This window comes from Rosa rugosa, chromosome 1, assembly GCF_958449725.1.
Source record: "Rosa rugosa chromosome 1, drRosRugo1.1, whole genome shotgun sequence".
Lineage (NCBI taxonomy): Eukaryota > Viridiplantae > Streptophyta > Magnoliopsida > Rosales > Rosaceae > Rosa > Rosa rugosa.
In genome coordinates this window covers 25,286,311-25,311,531 of record NC_084820.1, presented here as the reverse complement: position 1 = coordinate 25,311,531, position 25,221 = coordinate 25,286,311, and the positions used below count along the sequence as shown (strand labels likewise).

General features: G+C 39.3%; 1 protein-coding gene, 1 long non-coding RNA gene and 1 other non-coding gene across 4 annotated transcripts; 2 read left to right on the top strand and 1 right to left on the bottom strand.

Moving 5' to 3' along the window:
• Positions 1-10,446: 10,446 nt before the first annotated feature.
• LOC133727636 (small nucleolar RNA R71) lies at positions 10,447-10,553 on the top strand. Its single transcript, XR_009855313.1, has one exon. It is a non-coding gene; the product is annotated as a small nucleolar RNA R71 (small nucleolar RNA).
• Positions 10,554-16,507: 5,954 nt separating this feature from the next.
• On the bottom strand, positions 16,508-19,054 carry LOC133745538 (uncharacterized). The gene is made up of 4 exons (XR_009863667.1): positions 18,540-19,054; positions 18,000-18,133; positions 17,798-17,917; positions 16,508-16,920 (listed from the first exon to the last, which is right to left on the bottom strand). It is a non-coding gene; the product is annotated as an uncharacterized LOC133745538 (long non-coding RNA).
• Positions 19,055-19,460: 406 nt separating this feature from the next.
• Positions 19,461-25,112, top strand: LOC133724393 (uncharacterized). Of its 2 annotated transcripts, none has more exons than XM_062151108.1 (5): positions 19,461-20,079; positions 20,944-21,696; positions 22,336-22,742; positions 24,597-24,666; positions 24,799-25,112. In XM_062151108.1, the coding sequence occupies exons 2-5, from the start codon at positions 20,948-20,950 to the stop codon at positions 24,860-24,862; spliced, it is 1,290 nt and encodes a 429-aa protein (XP_062007092.1). In that variant the 5' UTR covers positions 19,461-20,079; positions 20,944-20,947; the 3' UTR covers positions 24,863-25,112. The 2 variants fall into 2 exon arrangements, with proteins under 2 accessions (XP_062007092.1, XP_062007091.1); XM_062151107.1 differs by having other exon boundaries at positions 19,466-20,079; positions 20,842-21,696.
• The last annotated feature ends 109 nt before the right edge of the window (positions 25,113-25,221 follow it).

Here is a 25,221-nt window from a genome sequence, read left to right as displayed (position 1 = left end):
AATTAGGTCACTAGGGTATCCTCCTAGCCAAATTTACTGCACAAATATGCTCCGACAATGGTCAATCAATTCATAATGGCATTAGGAACCGTACCCAGGGGCTTTTCAAGGCTCATGGGTCAATAGATTCCTTAAAAGGTATTCCTACTCCGGATCAAGGGTCATAGAAACTCAATTGGGACAATCTAGAGCCTTGTTAAGGCCTCTAGTTTCACCAAAAGGCGAAGAGTCCTAGAATCAAGGTTCCCAAACTAGCCAATACGACAATCGAAATTGGTTTTGTAACCAACCATGTTCCAAAAAGGTGTCCTAGCCGTAAATTAGAGAAATGATTAGGTCCCCTAATTTGTTCTAGGCATGGTCATCTACACATTCAAGAGTTAATCAAGCTCCTAAGCATGCATCTAAGCCAAATATTATAGAATAGAACATATGTTAAACACGAAATTGAAAACCATTAAATCAAAACATATTTATTCCATTAAATCCATGCTAGGGCTCAAACCCTAGTTTCCTAAATAGTGTTTGGCTCCAATTTTGCTGCAGCTGGTCAACAGTCTCTTTTCTGCGCGGGCGTGCCAGCACCGTTCGGGTGCGGTCGTCGGGGGTGTCCCTTGACCTGACTTCTATCAAGCGATTGTAGACGAGGAGAGCACCAACCTCGTCGTGGGATTCTTTGTGCCTCGTGGCGAGGACTTTGCTGAAGTTTCTTCTTGTTCACAAGTCGATACTCAATATTGCAGATTGAGCAGAGCGAAATCACCGGGAAGTATGGAGATCTTGCTAAAGCGTGACTTTAGCTTGGCTGGGTTGCTAGGGCGTTACCCTTGCTTGGCTGGTTCTGTAACCGTTGTGGTCGCGGCACTACCGTCGGCTCCCGAGGAGACTAGGACCGAAGCACGTTGACAGAGGGTTTGGTGGCACTGAAAGTCGGCTTCTGAGAAGACTAGGATTAGGAGTGTGATCACCGATAAGAGAAAGAGAAGGAGAGGAGTTGCTCTTAGAGAGGTTGCTCTAGAGAGAACTTAGATCATCTTAGAGATGTTTTGATTTGTGTTCTTCTCTTCTTGGTCGCGGCACTACCGTCGGCTCCCGAGGAGACTAGGACCGAAGTACGTTGACAGAGGGTTTGGTGGCACTGAAAGTCGGCTTCTGAGAAGACTAGGACTAGGAGTGTGATCACCGATAAGAGAAAGAGAAGGAGAGGAGTTGCTCTTAGAGAGGTTGCTCTAGAGAGAACTTAGATCATCTTAGAGATATTTTGATTTGTGTTGTTGTTGTCCTTTTGATACTTGTTGTAGCCTCTATATATAGGCTACCAAGCAACATTATTTGGCCTTAAACAACTCATAATGGGTTAGGTTTTAGCACTTAAACATTAATGGAATGTTAGGTTTAAGCACTTAAAACACTAATGGAATGTTAGGTTTAAGCACTTAAACACTAATGGAATGTTAGGTTTAAGCACTTACTGCTCCAATTTTGCTGCAGCTATATCTCCACCAAGAACTCAAAATGGGCCTTCGACCTCTTCACATCAAATGATCCAAAATGAGTGTAGATCATTGTGGCAAATTTTTAGAGCTTTCTTCCATGTGGTTGGGCCGGAAACGCTGCTGGACCTCTTACAGGTCCAGTTTTCCAGTTTTGCTTCTGCAGAAAATTGGACTGATTGTTTGAAGGCCTTCCACTCAAAACTAGCTCTGTAACTCTTCATAAGAAATGATCCTTGAGCTGTCTAGAATGGATCTGCAGAGTTTCAGCTCATTTCGAGTTCATTTGATCAGTCTGCCACCCCTCCTTCCTTGTTTATCTCGGTTTCTCCTAGCCGAAGTAGGAAAATGTGCTAAAGTTGACTTTTCATGCTTCCATAGTAGGCTTTATTTAGCCTCTAAATATATATTTCGAACTTGTCGACAATATATAGCTTGAGCCACTGAATTTGGCTCAATTTCTCCAAGACGTGCCTTGTCAGGCAAAAATGCTCATTTTGGGTCCAAACAAATAGACTACTCACAACCCATCAACAAATCAACAACAATATACATCAATTAAAGAGGTAAAGGTGAAGAAGAGTGAGAAGTAACAAGAACAAGTCTCAAATTGCTATGGAGTAATTATGACAAGCCTTGATTTATGGCTTCTTACTTTTACCCAAGCTCTAATCTTGATGCTCCTTGAAATCCCTTAAGAAATTGTTGTGGGTTTGATGTTGTAGTGTGAGAGAAAAGAGGAAGATGGTGGTGTGGGTGTGTTGCTGAGAGAGAGAGAGAGTGATGAGACTGGTTGCGGCTACTGTTTGACGAAGAGGAAGAAATTGGAATGAATATATGTGTGGTTGGTCGTGAAGGAAAGAATGGATGATAAGGTGATGGTGAGGTGTCACCATCAAATTGGCTTGAGGGAAAAAGTAAGAAGAGTGGTGGCAGCTAGTTGCACTGCACGTGCAGCTCCTCCCCTCCCTAATTAAACTATATCAAAGTTTAATTAAACCAAATCTTGATTGCATCCTCCTTCTATATCTTTTTAGGGGAAATTACTGGTCACACCCTGTACTTTGGGTGCGTCGACAGTTCAGTCCCTGCCATTCCAATTTTAACAGATTACTCCTTGCACTTTCAAATTTCGCCCAATTTGGTCCAAAGTGACTATTTTACCCCTCACCTTTTTTTTTTTTTTTTAATTCTTCAATCTCTTTTCTTTATTACTTTTTCTGCTTCTCTCTCTCTCTCTCTCTCTCTCTCTCAGAGAAAGAATTGGGGTTTTGTGAGTTTTGTGAAATGTGGAATCGCTGTTTTGGGTGTTTGGATTTGTGGGTTTTGTGAGGATTTTGGTGGTGGTGAAGGTAAGGATCTGAGGGATGTGCAGGTGGTGTTTGCGGCAATTGTGACGATATAGGTGGTGACCGGGAACTCACCTTAATCCCACCACCATCTCCAGAATTGGGATTTGTGTTGTGTTGCTGGTGATAGCAATTCGAAAAGCAATAAGGCTTTGGATTAGAGAGTCATCCTGGCATCCTGTATTTACAAAACTTGTGGGAAATATTGTTGCCATATCAGGCTTGAAAAAGAAGAGGATGAGGAGATTACAGAGAGACAGAGAGATCGAGAGAGAGAGAGAGAGAGAGCGGAGAGGAAAAAAAAAGAGGAAGTGAGGGGTAAAATAGTCACTTTGGACCAAATTGGGCGAAATTTGGAAGTGCGAGGAGTAATCTGTTAAAATTGGAATAGCAGGGACTGAACTGTCGACGCCCCAAAAGTTGAGGGAGTGACCAGTAATTTCCCCATCTTTTTATTATTTTTTTCTTCTTCTTTCTTTGTAATCTTCTTCCCATCAGGATACAATTGCACTCACTATCTTCGGGTGATCGGGTCCGCTCTCTCGTTGACATTGACCATGGTTGACTAATGTTGACTTTTTCGTCTTTTTGTCGGAAAATCAATTTTGCTCAATTTTCCACCATTTTCTCTCGATTTCCCCAATTCCGCTTATTTCCTACACAATAAATAAAATTGGATTAATTACATTATAATTGGCTCAAGGATTAGCTTATTTATAGTGTTTTAGATATAATTATATGCATATAAATGCGTGTCATCACACCCCCACACTTGAACTTTGCTTGTCTTCAAGCAAACTAAATTAAATCTAATCCGAAAATCTACCAACTCAAACATAAGTATAATGCGGTATTAGCCTTTCTAACCATAACTCTAGGAGAACTAATTATGTACATGATCATGAAGTAGATGTAAGCACAACATAAGATTTTTGAATTTGTAAGGCAATTAAGATGCACATGTGAGAAATACTCAAGTATATGCATTTGTTGACCATGTGTCAAATCAATCCACCATAATCAAATAGGCACATAGAAGACCCGATATAACCCACTAAACTCACATAAGTTCACTAAATATTACCGCTCAAGTGTTTAGGGGTTACATGTGTTTCACTCAAAATCAATTTCACAACATGCGCCGCCATATGCTTGCTCTTCGATCTCATCTCCGCTAGGTATCTCACAAGATTCAAGATCAAAAGTTCTTTTATTTGGTTGTAATGGGGCTAAGGGCAAGTGGCTAATAGAAATGAAGGATAAGGAAATACAAAGTCCATAGAAATTGGTGAAGCAACTCTATCTTGTAGAGATATATGACTTTTGCTTTCGAATGTTAAATCACTTACTCTAATCCCAATGTACAACCCACACTATACTACGTAATACTCTTTTTTTTTTCTTTTCTTTTTTTTTTTGTGAAAATTTTCTTTTCTATACAAATCACTCACCCCCACACTTATTCTTTTGTAACCTCACACTTTTGACTTTTTCTTTTCTTTGGAAGCACTCAAACATAAAGTCATCCTCTCGAATCGCTTTACCTACTACTACGGAAGGGTAGGATAAAAGTGTATAGGCTAAGTAGGAATTTGTGGTGCAAATGAATAAAAGGCTAAATATATAAATAGACTCAAAGTGGCAATCTAGTGGTAAATATTTTTGGGCACATGCTTCTTTGGCCATTGTGGTATTAAGCCTAATTGTCTCAATCCTTTCTATCCCGTCGTAAGCTAAAAGTAGCCTCGAGAGGTCTCAAGCAAGTTTTAGATATGCGATGTCATGAAATTGTACACACATGAAAGAATAAGTGAATGAACGATGCATACACTATAGATATAGGCACAAAAGCTCACAAATAAGGGCATGCAAGTTAATCAAATCATTTATATGCTTCTCTAATTATGATGAATCAACCTAACCATAGGCTATGTGCACACATATAGTCAAGCATAGATCACATATACACTTAATTACAAAACAAATTCAAAGTTCTAGATCATGCTCAATCTATTCACAATCACAACAAGCTAAGTCTATGGCTCGTCATTGGGGTTGGAAAAAGGCATTAACCACTAATATATAATTACAAAAGCTAATCTAAAAATGGAAAATCTTTTTTTATTTGATTTTTTTTTTTGTGTGAAGAAAATAGGGCACCCGAGCCCTCAATGTTGTAAAGTGAGCTCAAAAGCTAAATCCAAGTTGGATTTAGGCATGAGAGTGAAGTCCGGGCGAAAGCACAAAAATTAACTACGAAAATGAAAATATAAATGCGGAGTAAAGTTACGGAAAACCCCATTTGTAGACCTCTATTGCTCACGACCTTCGGAGAAGACAAATATGAGACACCAACCTTAAGGCACAAGGCCTTGACTTCCTTAACGTATGCTCCATCGAGAAAGATATAATGTCCAAAGAGCAATGCGTCACAAATAGCCCATCAAAGAATATGGACAAAGATCCTCCATTAAAATCATAGGCTTGGCCACATCCAACACATCTCACAACAACCCTATAATGGCCTCCACAGATGAAATGAAAGTGCAAAGAAGTCCAATCAACCCGAGTGAACAAAACTAGTGAGTGCATAAAACTTCCAGTAATGACCTTTATGTCTTCAAATGCCCATATCTCAAACTTAGAAAGAGATAATTAAGTGAGACTACTTGAAATGGAAATGAGACGCAAAGATCTTTCTATCATATAAAGTGAGCCACCTATCTTCAACTGAGAAGAAATCTATAGCTGGTCAAAGTTGCTAGCTTGTAATGAAGTCTACTGCTGACCCTCAGTCACCAAAACGACAATATCTGAAGCTCCAAAGGTGAAAAGAGTGTGAAACCAACTGGAAATGAAAATAGACTCATGAAGATACCTTCTGTTAAAATTTCACTCCAAAATTTTAACTGAGTCAAGAATCGTTGGCCTCCAAACTCACTGATTTGTTCTTCAGTTTCTGCTGTGCCCTATTTCTGGCCCTTGTCACTTGAAACACTATATCTGAAGCTAGAAAGGTTCAAATTAAAAACTGTTTTACCAGCATATCGAGGACATATAAAGATACATCTCTGAAAAATTTTAGCTCCAAATTGCTTTATATGTAGAGGGTGTAGCTTCTCAGTCACTCTACAGTAGTTGTCTCTGTTCTGACCTTCATGCATTGACAAATAACTAGAGCTCCAGTGACTGAAAGTGGCTGAAATTTGGGCAGCCACGAGTATACGTATCGGAGAATAGCTCCAGAAAAATTCAGCTCATATGGATTGGAAGCTATAACCGTCCAAAATCAACTAAACTTTCTAGACATAAACTGCTCACTACCACATTCAAATCATTCTTCACATTTCAAATTCCGTACACCTCCCATCCTCCCAAAAAGATGGCTAAATAGCCTTATTGATGCCAAATAAACAAGAAAATTTCAAAACTACCTAGGGTTGCCTCTCTAGAAGCGCTTGTTTTTAAAGACCCCAAGCCGGTCTTCTTCACTTTTCTTCCTCAAGGTGGCTCAAAGGATGTTGTCTTACCACCCACAACAATTGTGATAGCATCATCATCATTTCCAAAACATCTAGTAATTGAAGAAGCAAGCTTGTAGCTTAGAGGTGGAGGCCAATCATGCATACCTCTGTGGCGTTTCCTTCTTCTTCACCACTCCACATGTCTCCCTTAATTTTTTTATGGACTCCTTTTGTGCCTCACTCAATGGTGAACTTTTCTTCTTGTGTTGCTCATAAGTCTCAAGAGTAGGGATTGTAGTCTTTTCGAGCTCGATAGTAGGCTCCAAAATAGGAGTAGGAATGACATCATCATGCTTCAATGGTGGCTCATGGTTATAGCCCCAAATAGGTGAAAAATGGTCTTGTGCACGGATTGTAGGCTTGGAAGGATTCAAGGGTCCAAAGATCCGCTCACTCTTGGCTTCATTACCCTTCACTAAATTAATAGAGACACACTCTTCACTATTTCCGGAGGATATATGGGTTCAAGACTCTTGAGTAGGGCTGGCTCTAATTACCATACCTACCGGAACCAACCGAAAATCGGCTGAACCGGTGGTGTCGGCGCTGAAAAATTCGGTACCCAAATAGTCGGTACAGTAGTACCGTACCGGAGCAACGTTTTCGGCTCGGTAGTGGTACAGCCAATTGCATAGGTTCGGTGTTACCGAACCAGCCAAGATAGAAATTTCTGGATTTAGTTCCCAAAAATACTACCCTCTTGCGTCTGCCAAGGATCGAACCCTTGCCAATCTCGCTACAAACTCGAGCCACTCACCACTAGGCCACAAGCTTGCTTGTTGTCAATTGCGCAAAAACTAAAAAATATACTTGAATTAGAAATCATGAAAATTAAAAACTCTTTCTAGTCTTCTACTTCGAGACAACTCTCTCTCTCTATTCTTCGTTCTTTCTCAGTTTCTCTTCCTCTTCTGTTTTCTTACTTTCTGCTATCTCTCTCTCTCTTCATTTCTGACTTTTGTTCTTCCTAGATTCTTGTTCTTCTTCCTCCATTTTCTCATCATTTTTCTTATTCATCCTTCCACTTCTTCTTTCACCTCTGAATATGAATCAAAAATCAGATCTCCAACTGAATTCTAGATCTGGAATTAGGAGGGCTGTTGTTCTTCTCTCACTCTCAGCTTCTTTCACCTCAACTCTGTACTCTTCCTTCTTTCTGTTTCTTCTTCCTCCTCATACTGTAATCCTCATCTCCTTCACTAGGGTTACAAATCTGAGGCAGATTATACATAAGAGCCAGATTATCGCCGGATTTTATCTCTGCAGTCCTCCAAATTCCGACGATCGGACTTTTCAAATACCGGCCAAAACTGACCGTTGAAATCGGTAAACCGAACTTCCGGTAACCGAAAGCTCTGGCACGGTTACTGCAACACATTTGGTGAAACTGAAGACTTTCGGTCGGTATCCGGCTGATCCCAAAAAATTCGGTAACCGTACCACGACCAGCCCTACTCTTGAGTAACACCTTTTCTCCCAATACCTTCATTTTGATAGTGCCCTTTTGAACATTAATTTTTATTCCCGCGGTTGCCATAAAGGGTCTACCAAGAATGATAGGTATGTCCTTGTCACAATGAGGTCCATCATCCATATCCAATACCACCAAATCCGCCGGTAAGTAGAACTTATCAACCTTGATTAACACATCTTCAACAACGCCCATGGCTCTCTTAATGCTCCGGTCCGCAAGTTGCAAGTATATAAGAGTAGTTTTAATAGGCCCAAGGTCAAGTTTTCGGAAAGTTTCAAGAGAAATAATGTTAACACTTGAACCAAGATCCATCAAAACTCTATCAAAGACTTTCTCTCCAATAATGCAACAGATATTGAAGCTCCCCGGATCCTTGAGTTTTGGGGGGATCCTTCTTTTCAAGATAGCACTAACCTCCTCACAAATCTCAAACCGCTCATGATCATCATTCTTTATCTTCCTCTTATGGGTGCACAAGTCCTTTAGAAATTTTGCATAAATTGACATTTGTCGAAGGAGCTCAATCAAAGGTATATTGACATTGACCTTCTTAAAAATATCATGTACTTCGGACATCAAACCAACTTTCTTCATCTTCCCACCCTTCTTCACATTTTCCTTTCTTAGCACATTAGGGTAAGGAAGTTGAGGTTCTGGTGTGCTCAAATCAAGAGGTGGATCAAATGTGAGACTTCCGGTGGTGCCCCTAAGGGTAGTCACGGTCCTACTAGGGTTCTTAGCCCTCAAGGCCTCGCCTAGTGATGAGTAGACCGGACCACTCCTATCCCGAGAGCTACCATGCACATGTAAGTCTTCCTCCTTATTTCTCCCCTCTTTTTCGGTTGAAGTAGATGACTCAAACTCATAGGGTGTGGGTCTAATATCATCAAGAACCTTGCTAGAGGTGTCATCGGCTTTAGATGGGTTCCTAGCCTTCATGGCCTCACCATCTAATCTTGAGGACGAGATATCCTCATCCCTAGAAGTGTTCTTTCTCAACATGGCCCTTTCCTTTCCACTATCAATCAAACCATATTTTCTCGCATCATTCTCAAAGGACAAGAAACCATAACCTTTACCAAGAATAGCTCATCCGGAAGGTACATTTTCTTCTCCTCCAACTACCTTATCCACCCCCTTATTTCTTCCTTTGGCATTCAAAGTCACATCACCCACTCCATATTTACCGGAAGGTACATTTTCTTCCCTTCCGGTCTCATCTTCCTTGTGATAAAAAGAATCATGATATGTATGGAATTGATCATCAACAACATGGACAAGATGTACATTTTCTTCCCTCTTGGCCCCATATGAATGCAAGTCAACATCATCATCAAACAAAGGATTTGAATGAAAAGTAGAAGATTAGGGCATGTAAACTTGATTATCATATACCTTTCCCGAACGTAGAGTGGTGACGGCATTGCATTCATGGAGTTTTCCTCTTGGGTTTGGCTCCGGTTGTGAAGGTAAGTCTCCTTATTGACGTGTGCTAAGCTCCTTTGCCATTTGACTCATTTGCACTTTTAATAGTCCCATTTGTTTTTGCATGGTGGCTTGACCTTGGGATAGAGTAGTAATGCATTGAGACATAGAAGAAAGAACATCCTCACTTGCACTCTTTTTCTCCTCCGGTTGTGAGGCAATGGGAACACCTTGAAGCATAGGTGAAGAAGTGTAGTTCCCACTTTGGTTTTGGCCTTGAAATGAGCTTTTTTTTTTTTTTTTTCTTTTTTTTTTTTCTTTTTTTTTTAACCCTTAACCCACCCCACCCTTACATATGTCAGTGAGAATCGAACCCATGACCTATACAATGTTGGAATTATAATTTACCAACGGGTCACAGCTCACCGACACTTGAAATGAGCTTGGAACACCTTGAAACTTGTTGGGACTGTAACCACCACCTTGAGTGAACCCGGGAGGAGCATTTTGAGCATGAAATCCTTGACTTGAGGTGAATTGGCATTAAGTGTTTCCTTGGTGTGCATTGCCATAATGAGTAAAATTTGATAAGTCTTGACCTTGGCCACCTCTAAAGCTTTGCTTTCCACCTTGAAACCCACTAGATGAACCTCCTTGGTCTCTCCAAGAAAAATTAGGGTGATTCCTCCAACCCGGATTTTATGTAGGTGAGTAAGGATCATTTCTAGGGTGCCCACCATAAGAATTCACGGCCTTTACTTGCTCTTGAACAAAATCCAGATAATTATGAGTAAGATGACACTCACTAGTAGCATGTGAAGGTGAATCACATAGAAGACATAGAAGCGGCTTTGACATGATGTGTAGATGAACCACGCTCTTGAACTTGAAGAAGTAAATCAAGCTTCCTCTCAAGCTTTCTATAATCGGCACTAGAGCTCTCTTAGGCAACCCTTGTCTCATGAGTGCTCTTGGTGTCATAATATGGATCTTTCCGCAATCTTTCCCTCCTAAAGTCATGATCATCCCATTGCCTCGATTGTCGACCCAAATACTCAAGTATATCTCATGCCTCGGTTTGACCATGGCTATGAAGTGAACCTTGTGCGGCAACATCAACCCTCCTCCTCTCATGTGGTAACAAACCACCATAGAAACCTTCAATCATCATAGAATTAGTCAAGCCATGATGGGGACATGCATTACAAATATCCTTGTACCTATCCCATGCCTCCCAAAAAGTCTCATGATCACGTTGAGTGAAGAGTAAGAGCTCATGTCCCATGCTAGTGGTCTTGTGTGGTGGGTAGTAAGCATCCAAGAAAGTGTCCGTCAACTCATCCCATAAACGTATACTCCTCGGTTGTAACTTCAAAAACCATCCCTTTGCATCATGTCGAAGTGAGAAAGGAAACAATCGCATCTTGAACTCACCTTCCGGAAGTCCACCCTTTGACATAGTGCTCACAATCGCCTCAAAGTCTTGCATGTGGTTGATGGCCTTCTCGGATGGCATCCCACGGAAAATAGGTAAGATGCTCAATTGTTGTGGCTTGATCTCAAAGTCCACCTCTCTAACCGGAAGTACCAAGCATGATGCCGTGTTAACCATGGAAGGTCTAGAGAACTCCTGAATAGGTCTCTCCGCCATCTCTCTAACCGATGATCTAATCGGACTCGGTGAGGGATCTCTTGGAGGTACTCTTGGTCTTGGAGGTGTTCTTGAACGATCTCTTGGTCTTTGTCTAGGAAGTCTTCGCAAAGTACGACCACTTCTCAAATTGATAGGTACTACTCATGCACCTTGCAAACATATGATCATGTAGTAAGTACTCAAGAATTCACAAAATAATCACTTTGAGTTCAATTTCTCACTTCACAATAAATGAGAGAAGTAATGAGAGAAGGTGAGACAATAATTAAATAAGAAACTAAAATAAGCAAAGCTAAGAATAAGTGAAAAACTAACGACTCAAGAAACTAACGACTAATTAGGAAACCTAATAAAAAACTAGCAAACAAGTCAAGGCAGGTGACGATCGCTATCGATGCTCATGTCTTACATGCACTACAAAGTAATACAAGGCCCGTCACTTCAATAGAAATAATCACAATGTCTCAACAAACAAACACACAAGTATGAAATAATCAAAATAAGAAAAGTAAAATAAAGAAACACTTTTTTTTTTTAAATATCTAAACAAACAAAGAAAAATCAACTAAAATTAAGAAAATAATGCAAGTGACCTAACAACCGAAAACTGAGGTATTAAAGCAATTACACTATAATCCCCGGCAACGGCGCCATTTGATTTGGTGCTTAAATGCAACTTACGCGCAATAAGGGCACGGTCATCAAAGAATGGGAAATATTTGAACCCGAAATTATCGTATCACGGGGATTGAAAAGCTAACTTCAATCCTTGGTTATGTCGATTACTAAGTCACTAACAATATAACAAATAAAACCTAAAAAAAAATAGCACCAAACTATTTACATGCCCGGCTCGGAACAACCAAGCCTAAAATTGGTCAAGAGAACCACAAATAAATGCAGAAGCTCACAACCAAGTGGTATTGACAATGAAAGTGGTTTGTGAAATTTGATTTTTGATTGCGAAAAATAAAATTGACAATTGAAACTTAAAAATTGTAACTAAAAGTAAAAATAATAGAAACTTATCAAGAAATGGAAATTAGGTCACTAGGGTATCCTCCTAGCCAAATTTAATGCACAAATATGCTCCGACAATGGTCATTCAATTCATAATGGCATCAAGAACCGTATCCAAGGTTTTTCAAGGCTCATGGGTCAATAGATTCCTTAAAGGGTATTCCTACTCCGGATCAAGGGTCGTAGAAACTCAATTGGGACAATCTAGAGCCTTGTTAGGGTCTCTAGTTGCACCAAAAGGCGAAGAGTCCTAGAATCAAGGTTCCTAAGCTAGCCAATACGGCAATCGAAATTGGTATTGTAACTAACCATGTTCCAAACAAGTGTCCTAGCCGTAAATTAGAGAAGTGATTAGGTCCCCTAATTTGTTCTAGACATGGTCATCTACACATTCAAGAGTTAATCAAGCTCCTAAGCATGCATCTAAGCCAAATATTATAGAATAGAACATATGTCAAACATGAAATTGAAAACCATTAAATCAAAACATATTTATTACTTTAAATCCATGCTAGGGCTCAAACCCTAATTTCCTAAATAGACTACTCACAACTCATCAACAAATCAACAACAATATACATCAATTAAAGAGGTAAAGGTCAAGAGGAGTGAGAAGTAATAAGAACAAGTCACAAATTGCTATGGAATAATTATGACAAGCCTTGATTTATGGCTTCTTACTTTTACCCAAGCTCTAATCTTGATGCTCCTTGAACTCCCTTAAGAAATTGTTGTGGATTTGATGTTGTAGTGTGAGAGAAAAGAGGAAGATGGTGGTATGGGTGTGTTGCCGAGAGAGAGAGAGAGTGATGGGATTGGTTGCGGCTACTGTTTGACGAAGAGGAAGAAATTGGAATGAATATATGTGTGGTTGGTCGTGAAGGAAAGAATGGATGATAAGGTGATGGTGAGATGTCACCATCAAATTGGCTTGAGGGAAAAAGTAAGAAGAGTGGTGGCAGCTAGTTGCACTGCATGTGCAGCTCCTCCCCTCCTTAATTAAACTATAGTTTAATTAAATCAAGGATTAAATTCAGTTTACTCCCCTGAACTTTGGGGCTAAAATCAGTTTGGTCCATCTTTTTGAAAATTAATCTCGTTGGTCCCTATACTCTCAAATGACATCACCCGAGTCCAAAATTTGAATTTGACTTGAAAGATGACGTCATGTGCTGAGTTGGAGCCGACATGGGGACCCACTTTTCATATTTTAAACCCCACAAGGAGGGCAAAATAGACATTTCCAATTTTCTAATTTTTTTCTCTCTTTTTTTAATTTTCTCTGTATTCTCTCTCTGTTTTTTTTTTTTTTTTTTTTTTTAAAGTCTCTAGATTCTCTCTTTTCTTCTCTCTCTCATGCTCGCTCTCTCTCGCAGATCAAGACGACTACGAACGCCCCGATCTCTCCTCCTACAGTGAGCCCTCCGCCTACGCCAACGAGGCCCTCAATAACGAGTACAGCAGGCTACCAGCGTCCCAAGCCCCGACCCGAATTTGGTGGACGACCCGATCATGAGGAGGGTGCGAAAGGTGGAGGAGAGTATGGATCCCAGGAGCCCGGATCGGGTTACGGTCGTAAGCCGGAGTACCAAGCGCCTGAATCGGAGTATGGATCGGGTTACCGATGCAAACCCGAGTACGAGCCACGGCGCCGACTCCACTCTCCTCTTCGTCGTCACCGAGTCCACTCTCTTCTTCGATGCAGCGTTTGGGCAGGGTGACGATGTCGACGTAGGGCTGCAAGATTCCTTAGACTCGGGTTGGTCTGATCGGAGAATCGGGTTTTCAGGTTTTTGGCTGGTTGCTAGTGATTGGCCTCCATACGATGGGCGACGTCGTTGGTGGTGGTATCATTGTCGGGGATGATGATGATGGTTGGTGACAGAAGAGTGTTTGGATCTCCCCAGATCGGATTTTGTTTGCGCAGATTGGTTTTGGTGACTGGAGTGGTGGTCCTAGTCTCGGAGGCAGGTTTTGTGGTGATTGCAACAACTAAAGTGGAAGTAGAGGTGGCGACCAAGTAGGCGGTGGCGGTGACATTCATGGTGGCGGCGCTAGTAGATTTGGCGATGTGGGTAAGGCTGAGACTCCTTCTAGGCTCAGTGGAGCTTGGGCCTTGAAGGCTGAGAGAGAGAGAGAGAGAGAGAGAGAGAGAGAGAGAGAGAGAGAGAGAGAGAGAGAGAGAGAGAGAGAGAGAGAGAGAGAGAGAGAGAGAGAGAGAGAGAGAGAGAGAGAGAGAGAGAGAGAGAGAGAGAATATAGAGAAAAAATTAAAAAAAGAGAAGAAAAATTAGAAAAATTGGAAATGTCTATTTTGCCCTCCTTGTGGGGTTTAAAGTCTGAAAAGTGGGCCCCCATATCGGCTCCAACTCAGCACATGACGTCATCTTTCGAGTCAAATTCAAATTTTGGACTCGGGTGATGTCATTTGAGAGTATAGGGACCAACGAGATTAATTTTCAAAAAGAGGGACCAAACTGATTTTAGCCCCAAAGTTCAGGGGAGTAAACTGAATTTAATCCTTAAATCAAAGTTTAATTAAACCAAATCTTGATTGCATCCTCCTTGTATATCTTTTTATTATCATTTTTTCTTCTTTCTTCGTAATCTTCTTCCCATCAAGATACAATTGCACTCACTATCTTCGGGTGATCGGGTCCACTTTCTCGTTGACATTGACCATAGTTGACTAATGTTGATTTTTTCGTCTTTTTGTCGGAAAATCAATTTTGCTCAATTTTCCACCATTTTATCTCAATTTCCGCAATTCCGCTTATTTCCTACACAATAAATAAAATTGGATTAATTACATTATAATTGGCTCAAGGATTAGCTTATTTCTAGTGTTTTAGATATAATTACATGCATATAAATGCGTGTAATCAATAAGGTCGCTGTCTGTCAAATTTTATATCCACTTCTTATCCCATCTATTCAACAAGATTAGATATCCCACTTCTTAAGTGTAGCATTTTTTTTTCTAGCGAATCTTTTTCACTTATTTCAAACAAGGTGCCGAAAATTCTCATGGTTGTTTCATGATAATTGTGGTGAAGTTTGCATTAGTCGTTCAATGCTCAATAATGACCAGGCAACCTATGAAAGCTTAGATTAGGGGCAACATCATTTCGACGGAGTTGAAGCCAAACTCAAAGCAAGGCATTTAAGGGAGTTGAATGAAAAACTTGTTTATTTACGGATAAGATTTATCACATTATATAAAGTTTGTTATAAATATCTTGTTATTGCATTTGTTCGCTAACATGATTTTCAGTTTTGTGCCCTCTTTGGAGGCGGCATACCGAGTGTCCCTGCGACATTAAACAAGTGAGTCTTCGAGACATTAAATGGTTTATCCTTTCGATATTAAACTAGTGAGTCCCCGAGACATTAAATGGTTTGTTCTAGCGATGTTAAATAAGTGAGTCCCCGAGACATTAAATGGTTCGTCCTTGTGATGTTAAACAAGTGAGTCTCCGAGACATTAAATGGTTCGTCCCCATGACGTTAAACAGTGAGTCTCCGAGACATTAGATGGTTCGTCCCCGCGATGTTAAATAGTGAGTCCCCAAGACGTTAAATGATACGTCGTCGCGACGTTAAACAGTGAGTCTCCGAGACATTAAATGGTTCGTCCCCGCGACGTTAAACAGTGAGTCCCCGAGACGTTAAATTATACGTCCTCACGATGCTAAACAGTGAGCCCCCAATACTTTAAATGGTTTGTCCTCGTGACATTAAACAGTGAGTCCCCGAGACTTCAAATGGGTTGTCCTCGCTATGTTAAACAGTGTGTCCTTGCAAACATAGAGTTAGTGCCTTAAAGGTGTCAAATATTCTATCGAGATAGAAATAAAGGGTTTGGATTCTCATTCATTATCTTTTTTTTTATCGTAATATTCCGCGTATATGCTCTTGTTTTATTTTTTTTGGTTGAGGCATGGAATTGTTGTTGCTCTTATTTACCCTTATGGACTAATAATTTATTTCTTTTTAAGTATCCGGTAACTGATCGTTTTTCCTTCTGCACTCGGAGCTTGTACAGAAAGGAAAAGGGGGGCATTGTGGGGGTGTAAAATTTTATTTTTGGGCCCCCACCATCAAACCAAGGTCGATGATCAAAGCCCTAAAGTGACTAACAACTAGATAAAAGAAAGACGATAAAACACGATAGAGTAGTGGATAACGTGCAAACACTACTCCTCCCATTACAACATGGAGTAAGGGCCAAGAACCATGAAGTAAGGATCAAGGAATTAATGACTATAAATTGACAAGCTTATGGAGGAATCAGGGGGCAGGAGGGGTAACAACGGTAACAAGTATCAATCAAATTTCTTTTTATAATCTTCTGGAATTGATATTTACTTAGGTGTCGGAGTATTTTTCTGTTTTGCAGGTCCCTTCTCCCAATGATTAATTGCAAGATGGATGCGTCTAGCGCTTCTCGAAGATTGAAGGTGGGAGATTATATGTTGGGTAATCTTCCTCCCGAAATTTTATGCATCAACATCCTACTCTGATAGGAATTGAAATTTCCAATCCATAGAAATCCATATTGCTAAACAGGTGAAACAACTAGACAGGAAGTTTTAAGAGTTAATTACATATAAGTGCATCTTTAAATGTTTTTTTAGTCATAAGGTCACCAACTAATTTTTTCCCTCATAAGGCTACTAAATTAAAAATGGTGTTATATTTTGAACATAAAAACTAATATATTTACATAAATACCACTACAGTAAAAAGTCAACAACCATTCTCTCTCTCCTCTCCGGCGAGGTCTCCGGTCAACTCCGACAGACCTCCGGCGGGTCTCCGGTCGACTTCCGGCCAACTTCCGGCGGGTCTCCGGCCAACCTCCGGCAAACTTCGGCGACCACAAAAGCTACTGTCACTAACACCAAAAGCTACTGTGGCTAGCAACAAAAGCTACTGTGGCTAGCAACAAAAGCTACTCTGATGAAATTTCCGGCAACCTCCTGCGAGGTCACAAAAGCTACTATCACTAGCAATAAAAGCTACTGTTACTAGCAACAAAAGCTACGCTGGTGAGATTTTCGGCAGTCACAAAAGCTACTATTACCATTAACAAAAGCTACTGTCACAAATAAAAGATACGCTCCCAAAAATCAAAAGTTACTAACACTATTAACAAAAGCTACTGTCACAAACACAAAAAGATACTCTCACCAGCAACAAATGGCTACTGGCACCATCACCAGTAACAAAAGCTACTCTCACCATCACCAAAAGCTACTATCAAGCAAAACAAAAACTACACTAACCAACACCAAGACCTACTCTCACAAAAACCAAAAACTACTACCAAGTAGAAAAAAAACTACTCTCATAGACTGAGAAAGCTATTCTCAAAGTCTAACGAAGCTATGAAAATAAAAGCTACTTCCATAGTTTTAAAAATCTACTACCATAGTTGTGAAAATCTATTACAATAAATGTCGAAAGCTACTGTCAATGTGCTAAAAAGCCATTATAACAAAAGCTACTAACATCAGCTTGAAAATATACAAACAGAGACATAGAAAGCTACTATCACCTTGTTGAAAAACCACTGTAACAGTTATAAAGAGTTACTAACGTGAAATCTATCAAAATGAAACGGACTTGATAAAAACACTCCAAACACTCCAATCAAAACATCAAAACACTCCGATTTCAACCAAACACAACAAGGACTTGATAAAGTAATCCTTCTTAACAGAAAGTTCAGCAATTGGATTCAAATTACATAAACCATGCATTGCAAATATAAACAAAATCCGACAATTGAAAACTATTTTCTATCTATCACCAATAGTAAAAGCTACTATCACCAACATTAAATGTTATTCTCACCAACACTAAAAGTTACTTCATACTGCATTCCTTATCCAGCATTTTCTTTTGTCTCAATTTGCTCTCTTCTTCTCACTTTTACTTCCCGCATCACATATGAGACTTCGGAGTATTTCAAAACTGCACGAAAGAACAATGAGAGAAGCTTTAGACAATAAAAAAGAATTGCCAAGATCTCAAAAGCTAATGGGTTGATTATCACCTTAGTTTCATCATCCAAAATAAGATCAAAAGCATCAGAAGATATGTCGACAAGACCCCTGGAAGACTAATTACAAGGCCCTTTTCATTGACTTCAGCAAAAACTCCCCAAACCTTCATCTAAAGAGATATATTCTGACCATATATAGGAAAAGCAATTATAAGTACATCAACATCAAAACGCATTTAAGCCAAACACAACTCCAATTAGTCCTAAATGAATAAACAAATAAAATGTCAATCATCCAAACACATCATTCCCAAATCTCTGCGGCATTATTCCTAAATGAATGAGGCCAATTTACTTGCTCAAGCAAAGTAGCTGCATCTACCAAATCTCGACCTGAGATTCCCTTCTAGAATTTCAGTTTGAAAAAATAACAAAATGGAAACATTAAACATCAGAAACAATGATTATCAACTTGCAATGCAATTATATGAAACCTTAACCTGCAATCATCAATCACAATTGAATTAAACACTAACCAATTCCTAAAAACTAACGCAAAATCAGAACCCAAAGCCAAAGAGAGAAGTTTACCACATCATTCATGCTCCTCAGCTATGAGCTCCCAATCGACATCACTCATATCTTCCGACCTGTAGGACATGACGAAGAGCCAGAGAGACTTTCCGGTTGGGGATTTTCGATTAGAGATGAAGAGGTCGCGGGCCTTGTCGTCGTCGCCGGAGAATCAATGCTCGTTTAGGGTTCTGATGCAGGTGAGGTGGAGGAAGAGGCGATGGCGGCGGTGGAGGGCCTCGTCGAAGAGCCGGAGACCATGACGACTTTGTTGTGTAGATCGCGCCATGTCTCCAAGTCGTCACTAGCGATTGTGAGGTATGCAACGGCATCGGTTTGTCAGTCTCGCCTTGCCTCTAGGTCGTCGTCGGCGAGCAATGGCATCGATTTGGTTTGCTAGGGAGAGTCGTGCCATGCCTCCAGGTCGTCGCCGGTAAGCTCGTGAGGTCTGCAACGGCATCTCAGTTTGAGAGAGAGAGAGAGAGAGGCTTTTTTTTTTTAAAACCAGAGAGAGATATTATAAATTGAGAGGTCAGAAATTGTGAAAGGGTACAATTGTCATAGAGTTAAAAGTTTGAATATAAAAGTGGCCTTATGTGTACAAAAAAACTTAGATGACCTTATAGCTAATTAAAGTTTTAAAATGACACTTACATGTAATTTTCGAAAGTTTTAATTCTTATCAGGCCAGTTAATTTCCACATGTGCTCAATCAAATAATCATTATAAGGAAATTAAACTTTAGAAAAACTAGATCGATGTTATCGATGTTAACGTATAAACCCAATAAAAGGTCCAACACATTAACTGGTACAATCCAAGTCGGCGATGCCAGCTTCAAAAAGCCGCCGAGACATCACTCGAACGGGGTTCGGACTAACGTTTCATACCAAATATTCCTTAGATTGAAACTTTTTCCCAAGTAGAGATCGCCAATTCTAGTCTCCTCCACGAATTCTTCTCAAACTTTCTCCCATTAAACGGGACAATTTTTTATTTTATTTAGAGTGATTTCCCCCTAACCTGACAACTGAGAAGAGTAATCCACTTCGGACGTGAGCTTCCTAACCACATATATTTTCAGCTGAAATCGAACCTGGAACCCGGGGTACACAGACGTGAAAGCTCGCTAGTTTGCCAACTCGACAACTCCTTGTAAGGTCAAGTGAGGGCAAATCGGGAATTAAGTTTTCCAAAAAAGAACCAACTTTTCCTTTGTTGAGCTTTGATTGCTTGAGGGAGAGACAGCGCGGCGGTTAACGGTTATTTTCAGAAGTCAGAACATGCGGCTTCTCTTTTAAAACAAAAAATCGAAACAAAATCCTCTTTTACCTTCTTCTATCTCTATCCTTGTTCGCAAGTCTCCAGTTTTGCTCCAAATCTCAATCAGATTTTATGGATATCACATGCAAAACTAGTTCGTCGGAGTCACCCAAGTTGTTCAAAGCTCCCATCTTCCCTGCAAGTCCGGTCAAATCTCAGCCGTCTGATCGATTAACGCCTTGGAGTAGTCTTCCCAAATAGCACCCATCATCGAATTTCGTACATACAAATCAAGGTACCATTTTTATGCTTTCTTCTTTCAAATTAATGTCCTCTGCTTGCTGTTATCTGCAAGATAAAACCCTTTGTGCTTTTTTCCCCCACAAAGCTTATAGGGTGTTCAATGGGTGCATAGTGTTTTTTTTTTTTTTTTTTTTCCAAGTTGTAAACTTTAGCTGAATTCAAGTTGAATTGAAGTTTCATTCGCTGCAGTAGATACTAATTCTGTACACAACTATAGGAAAGAAATGAAGATAACACTAGAGGCCCTCATTACAAACGAAACTCGTATCAGGTGGAATGATGTGTTGTTTATAAAGTTTATGAGGCATTAGGTTATGTTCATACGTTGGCTAAGTTTCTAGTTTGTAAAAAGCTTGAGTATGACTTGCCAATATTCGGCACGAATAAGAGCTTCACAGTCATGTTAGATAGAACTAAGCATCTGTTGATAAATGCATATGTTAAGTATCTGACAGTGTATGTTAAGATCAAAGAAAACATGATGTGTTTTACATTTGGAAATATCATTTTTTTTTTCTTCTCTCTTTGTTTTTGTTCCTGATGAGAGAGAACCTTTTATTAGTGAAGAAGAAAGGTTCAATGTATGGGATGAGGGGGTTGGGTGGAATTGTGATGGCATTTGGTATATATAATTTACACTCGCTAGAAATTTTTGGGTACTGCGTAACTTCTGTAAACTCTCTAAATGACATGATTGATTTTGTTTTTTTGTTTTTCTCTAACATTTCTAGTTTTATATTTCCCTGCATGGCAGGCTCCTGATTTCATTAAGTGTCGGTGGGTCAGTACAAGTTACGAACTCATCTTGCTAGCGTAGTGACTTGTACTTGACTATTTTTTCTATACGTTCATAAAGGCAGATGTCACAACAACAGGCGAAGTCTCGTGGTTGGGCTGCCTTTGACCTCAAGCAGCGTCAGAAAAAAGGCCTTGAGCCTCAAATTGACAAGGACCCTTTCCCTCCTATAGCTCCCACTATCACGTCTCTGCACCCTTGTGAAAATGCACTGAGGAATAATGAGGTTCCAAGCAAACCTTTCTCATCTGTATTCCTCTCTTCTGCACATGTTGTATCTTTGGCAGAGAATAGGGATGGTAAAAGATCCTTATTAGATGGAAATTCTAGTAGGAAGCATACTTCCATGGAAGATCAGAGATCTTCCATAAAGAAGATCAAGGATCTTTACTCTTGGGCTGATGATAGTTTGGTGGAGGATATTATGGCTGCAGTGGATAATGATATTACTAAGGCCTCAAATTTATTAAAAACAATGGTCTCCCCGAGCAGATCTGAAGAGAATAAGGAAACCAACATTTCAAAAATAGATTCCAGTTCAGATGCTTCCTTGAGCGATAAAACAAGGGATAAAAGTTTTCCTTCAGAATCTGCTGCTGATATTGCTGGACTCAGCTCTACTATTGAGAAATGTCTCAAAGAGAATAACATAGAATGGTTAAATGACAATGATTTATATGGACCAAAGCTTTCTAATGGTACTGGAAATGTGAAACTGACTACTGGGAGTCTGGAGTCTGTACCCATTGAACCTGAGTGGGAAGAGGATGATGTTTACTTGAGGATACGAAAGGATGCATTAAGGATGATGAGGTATAGTACTTGACGCTTCTAACTTTTTCTTATTGCTACTTACACTTGCTTTCGTATGGTAGTGCCATTATGTTTGTCATTATTTATACCTACAGTGAAGCTATACAGCTTGTGCCTGTTGACAATAGTTATTGAAATATTCTCTAGATTTGATGTTAAAGTTTGTTATTGTTATATTTGCTTCTCTTTATTTTTTTCCCCTATAGCAAACAGAAATTCATCAAGAAAGAGAACGAATGTACATGACAACAGTAGATAAGAAGTCCTCTAAGCTAAGAAAGCTGAATCTGAAGAAACAAAAACACAGATCATTAAAACAAACTCCAGCTGCACCCTGATATGAAAAAATAGCAAAAAGGAACTATCCTTCAACTCGAAGAAAATGAAGTCATAAATTGAACCCTCTCCCACTAGTGATCCACCTCTCCGCTAACAGCCCAACATCTACAAAAGTTCCTGTTTCTTTCCATCCATATGATCCACAAGTTATCCCTCGGAGGTTGTTAGTTAGCTTCTGGCTGTTCACTTATTACATTTTTAGATGCTAAATGATTGCTAAGGATACTAAGTCTGTGATGAAATGTTTGTTTTCTCAAACTATAACGTAGAATTGAAGTTTTCTTTCCTTTAAATAAACAGGTCAGCGTCTCAGCATTCAAAAGCTGCCACTAATGCCTTTGTAAGAGGTGACCATTATTCTGCTCAACAGTACTCGATCAAGGCTAGAGAGGAATGGTTAGCTGCTGAATGCCTTAATAACAAGGCTGCTAAGGAAATTTTAAGTATCAGGAATAGCAAAAATGATGTTTGGAAATTAGATTTACATGGTCTTCATGCATCAGAAGCAATTCATGCATTGCAAGAACACCTGGAGAAAATTGAACGGAAAATACTTTCTAATGATTTAGTGTCGCCAAACAGAGTTAATATGGAAAGCAACATTAAACGTTCATCAGTTGAGTCTTTTAGTTGCATGGACACAGAAAAGTTGGATCAACTACAGGCATCATCAAGACAAAGACCAACATCCTTACAAGTCATAACAGGTATTTTCATTCATTCACTGAATTTATATGACACAAGAAAGATAGGTTAAGTGCATACACCTTGCATATTTAAAGTGTAATTTCCAACTCCACAGCAAAAGAATCACTATCTTCTTGATCTTGTGTAAATAATTCTTAATTAGCATGACTACATGAATTTTTTTGGAGTAATTTAGTATGTGAGTGGTATTATTGTCGTTTTGGTTATGCCTTTATTCTATTATCATGGATCCTAAAAGATCTCCATATTCTTGAACTCCATGTAACTTTCAGGGAATTTCTCAGTGTAGAGAAATACAGCATCTTTTGATTTCTTATGTCTTGTTTGCATTATAGATTTTTATGATCTTGCTCGAATTACGGGTTTTCACAACATTTTATAATAATATTTGAGTGTAGAATATTCACACCCAAAAAATCTGTGTACACGCAAGTTTCATTAAAAGTTTAAACAGCAATTGTACCGCTCTTTAAATTACTAAAAAGATTAAAGTTCCTTTCCGAATTAATAAACTTACCATTGCTGGCTGACAAAGCCAGAGATGGTGGAGTCTAATCTCTTTATAGTATTTTGGGGGATGTACTAGGGTGTGTTGAGTTTACATATGTCTTGTATTTGGCAGAGCCTTCTGGGTGTGATAAGGTGAGCATTTTTTTCGGGTGATTGAAATTACCCTCACTACAAGCCTCCAATTGGTTTACATGACCTTTCCTTGACTGTTCCAAATTCACTTCCTGCTTTTTGTAGAAATGTGCTTTTTCACCTACACGATCATGAACCAAGACTGGTAATGAGATGACATGGACTATTCTTGTTTAACTGGGAGTCCTGATAAATGTTGTAACCTAGTGAGCAGTTTCAGTTTTGTAAAATCTACATAGATTTGACTTTTCACTAGCGTCTATTGAATGCAAATTATCTGAAATTGAATCAGGAAAACTATGAGTAGTTTACTTGTCAGAAGTATGAGCTGATTTATATACAAAGCAAAATACAAAAATAGACTAATAGAGATTATATGATATCATTATAGGCACTATTGAGTTGCATTTGAGTTTTGACAATAGTAATTCAACTTCAATTATATGTTCCTTTTGTCTTGGATAGGATGTGTTCAGCACTTGTTGCCAAGTGAGGTTTTTCTCTTCCAATTCTCTTTCTTTCCCTGAATTGTAAGAGAATGTATGCAGTTCACCATATATGTTTTTCAAGGATCATTGGATTGGTGTTGACATCCAAGACTTATCGATGATGTATTATAATTTCTAAGTGTCATCTAGGCTACTGTGTAGTAATTACGCTCGCCAAGGATATGTGGCCAACATTCGTTGCTAAGTGAGGTTTTTCTCATTTCTTATATTTGTTGCTGCTCTTGTATGTTGTTCCATGTGAAATGATTGGTCAAGGACACTCTTGATGAATCTTTGATAAGAGAATCTAAAGAAAAGGTGGGATGTTGATAAAAGAGAAGATAAATAAGCCTTTTAGGCTTTGTGGAAACCCTAGAATGCATACTCTTTTTCATCAGAGAGTCGTTACATTCTCCAGTGCTTGTATTTGGGTCAATGGACAAGGGACCAATGGCATCAAAACTGTTTTTTGTATGAACATTCAATTGTTTGATATGGATCCTACTTTGTCATTTTGTGACTATATTCATTGTTATTATCCTTTTGTTATCCGTGATATCTGTAACATGAGATCTTTCAGTATTGGTACTCACCTGTTCTTAAGCTAGATTCAAATTCTGACCACGTCTTGTTCAGAGTACGATTTAGATCTTAAATGTGTTCCCGTTGTTTGACCAACAGTTTACAGGATGGCAATCATGATTTCTCTATTGACACTTGCAGGTATAGGCAATCATAGCCGAGGACATGCTGCACTTCCAACAGCTGTGAGAAGTTTCCTTAGTGAGAATGGGTGATGCATCTTTCCTTTTTCCAAATGCTTATGCTTAACAGAACGGATTAGTTTCTTGATATTCTTTGGTGCAATAGGTTAGCAGCAGGTTGTTTAGTTTGTTTATATAAATGGCGAAATTTTATATTGCAGATATCGCTTTGAAGAGTTGAGGCCAGGTGTGATCACTGTTCGGCCTAAGTTCCGTCATAGGTGACTTGTGAAGTAATTAATCGATGCAACTTTAGACGGATTTATGTGCAGTAGCAACTCAGGACTCCTATTGATATGAGTAGGAGTAAAGATTTAGCTCTGTATGATTCAAAATCAGATCCTTTGTATCAGTAGTAAGTCATGTACTAATGTATTCATTTCCCAATGTAATAATGTCTTCATTACAAAACCCGGCCCGGAGCCATATTTGCCAAGAAGAAACCATGATGTTCAATGCATTTTAATTTTGTACACATCAATACATCCTTTTGAATATCAAGTTCATTCTATCTTTGTTCTTTCTTAGCGCAAAGGTGCAACAAAAAGTTACATTGCATCACCTGCAAGACTAGTACTTAAAAA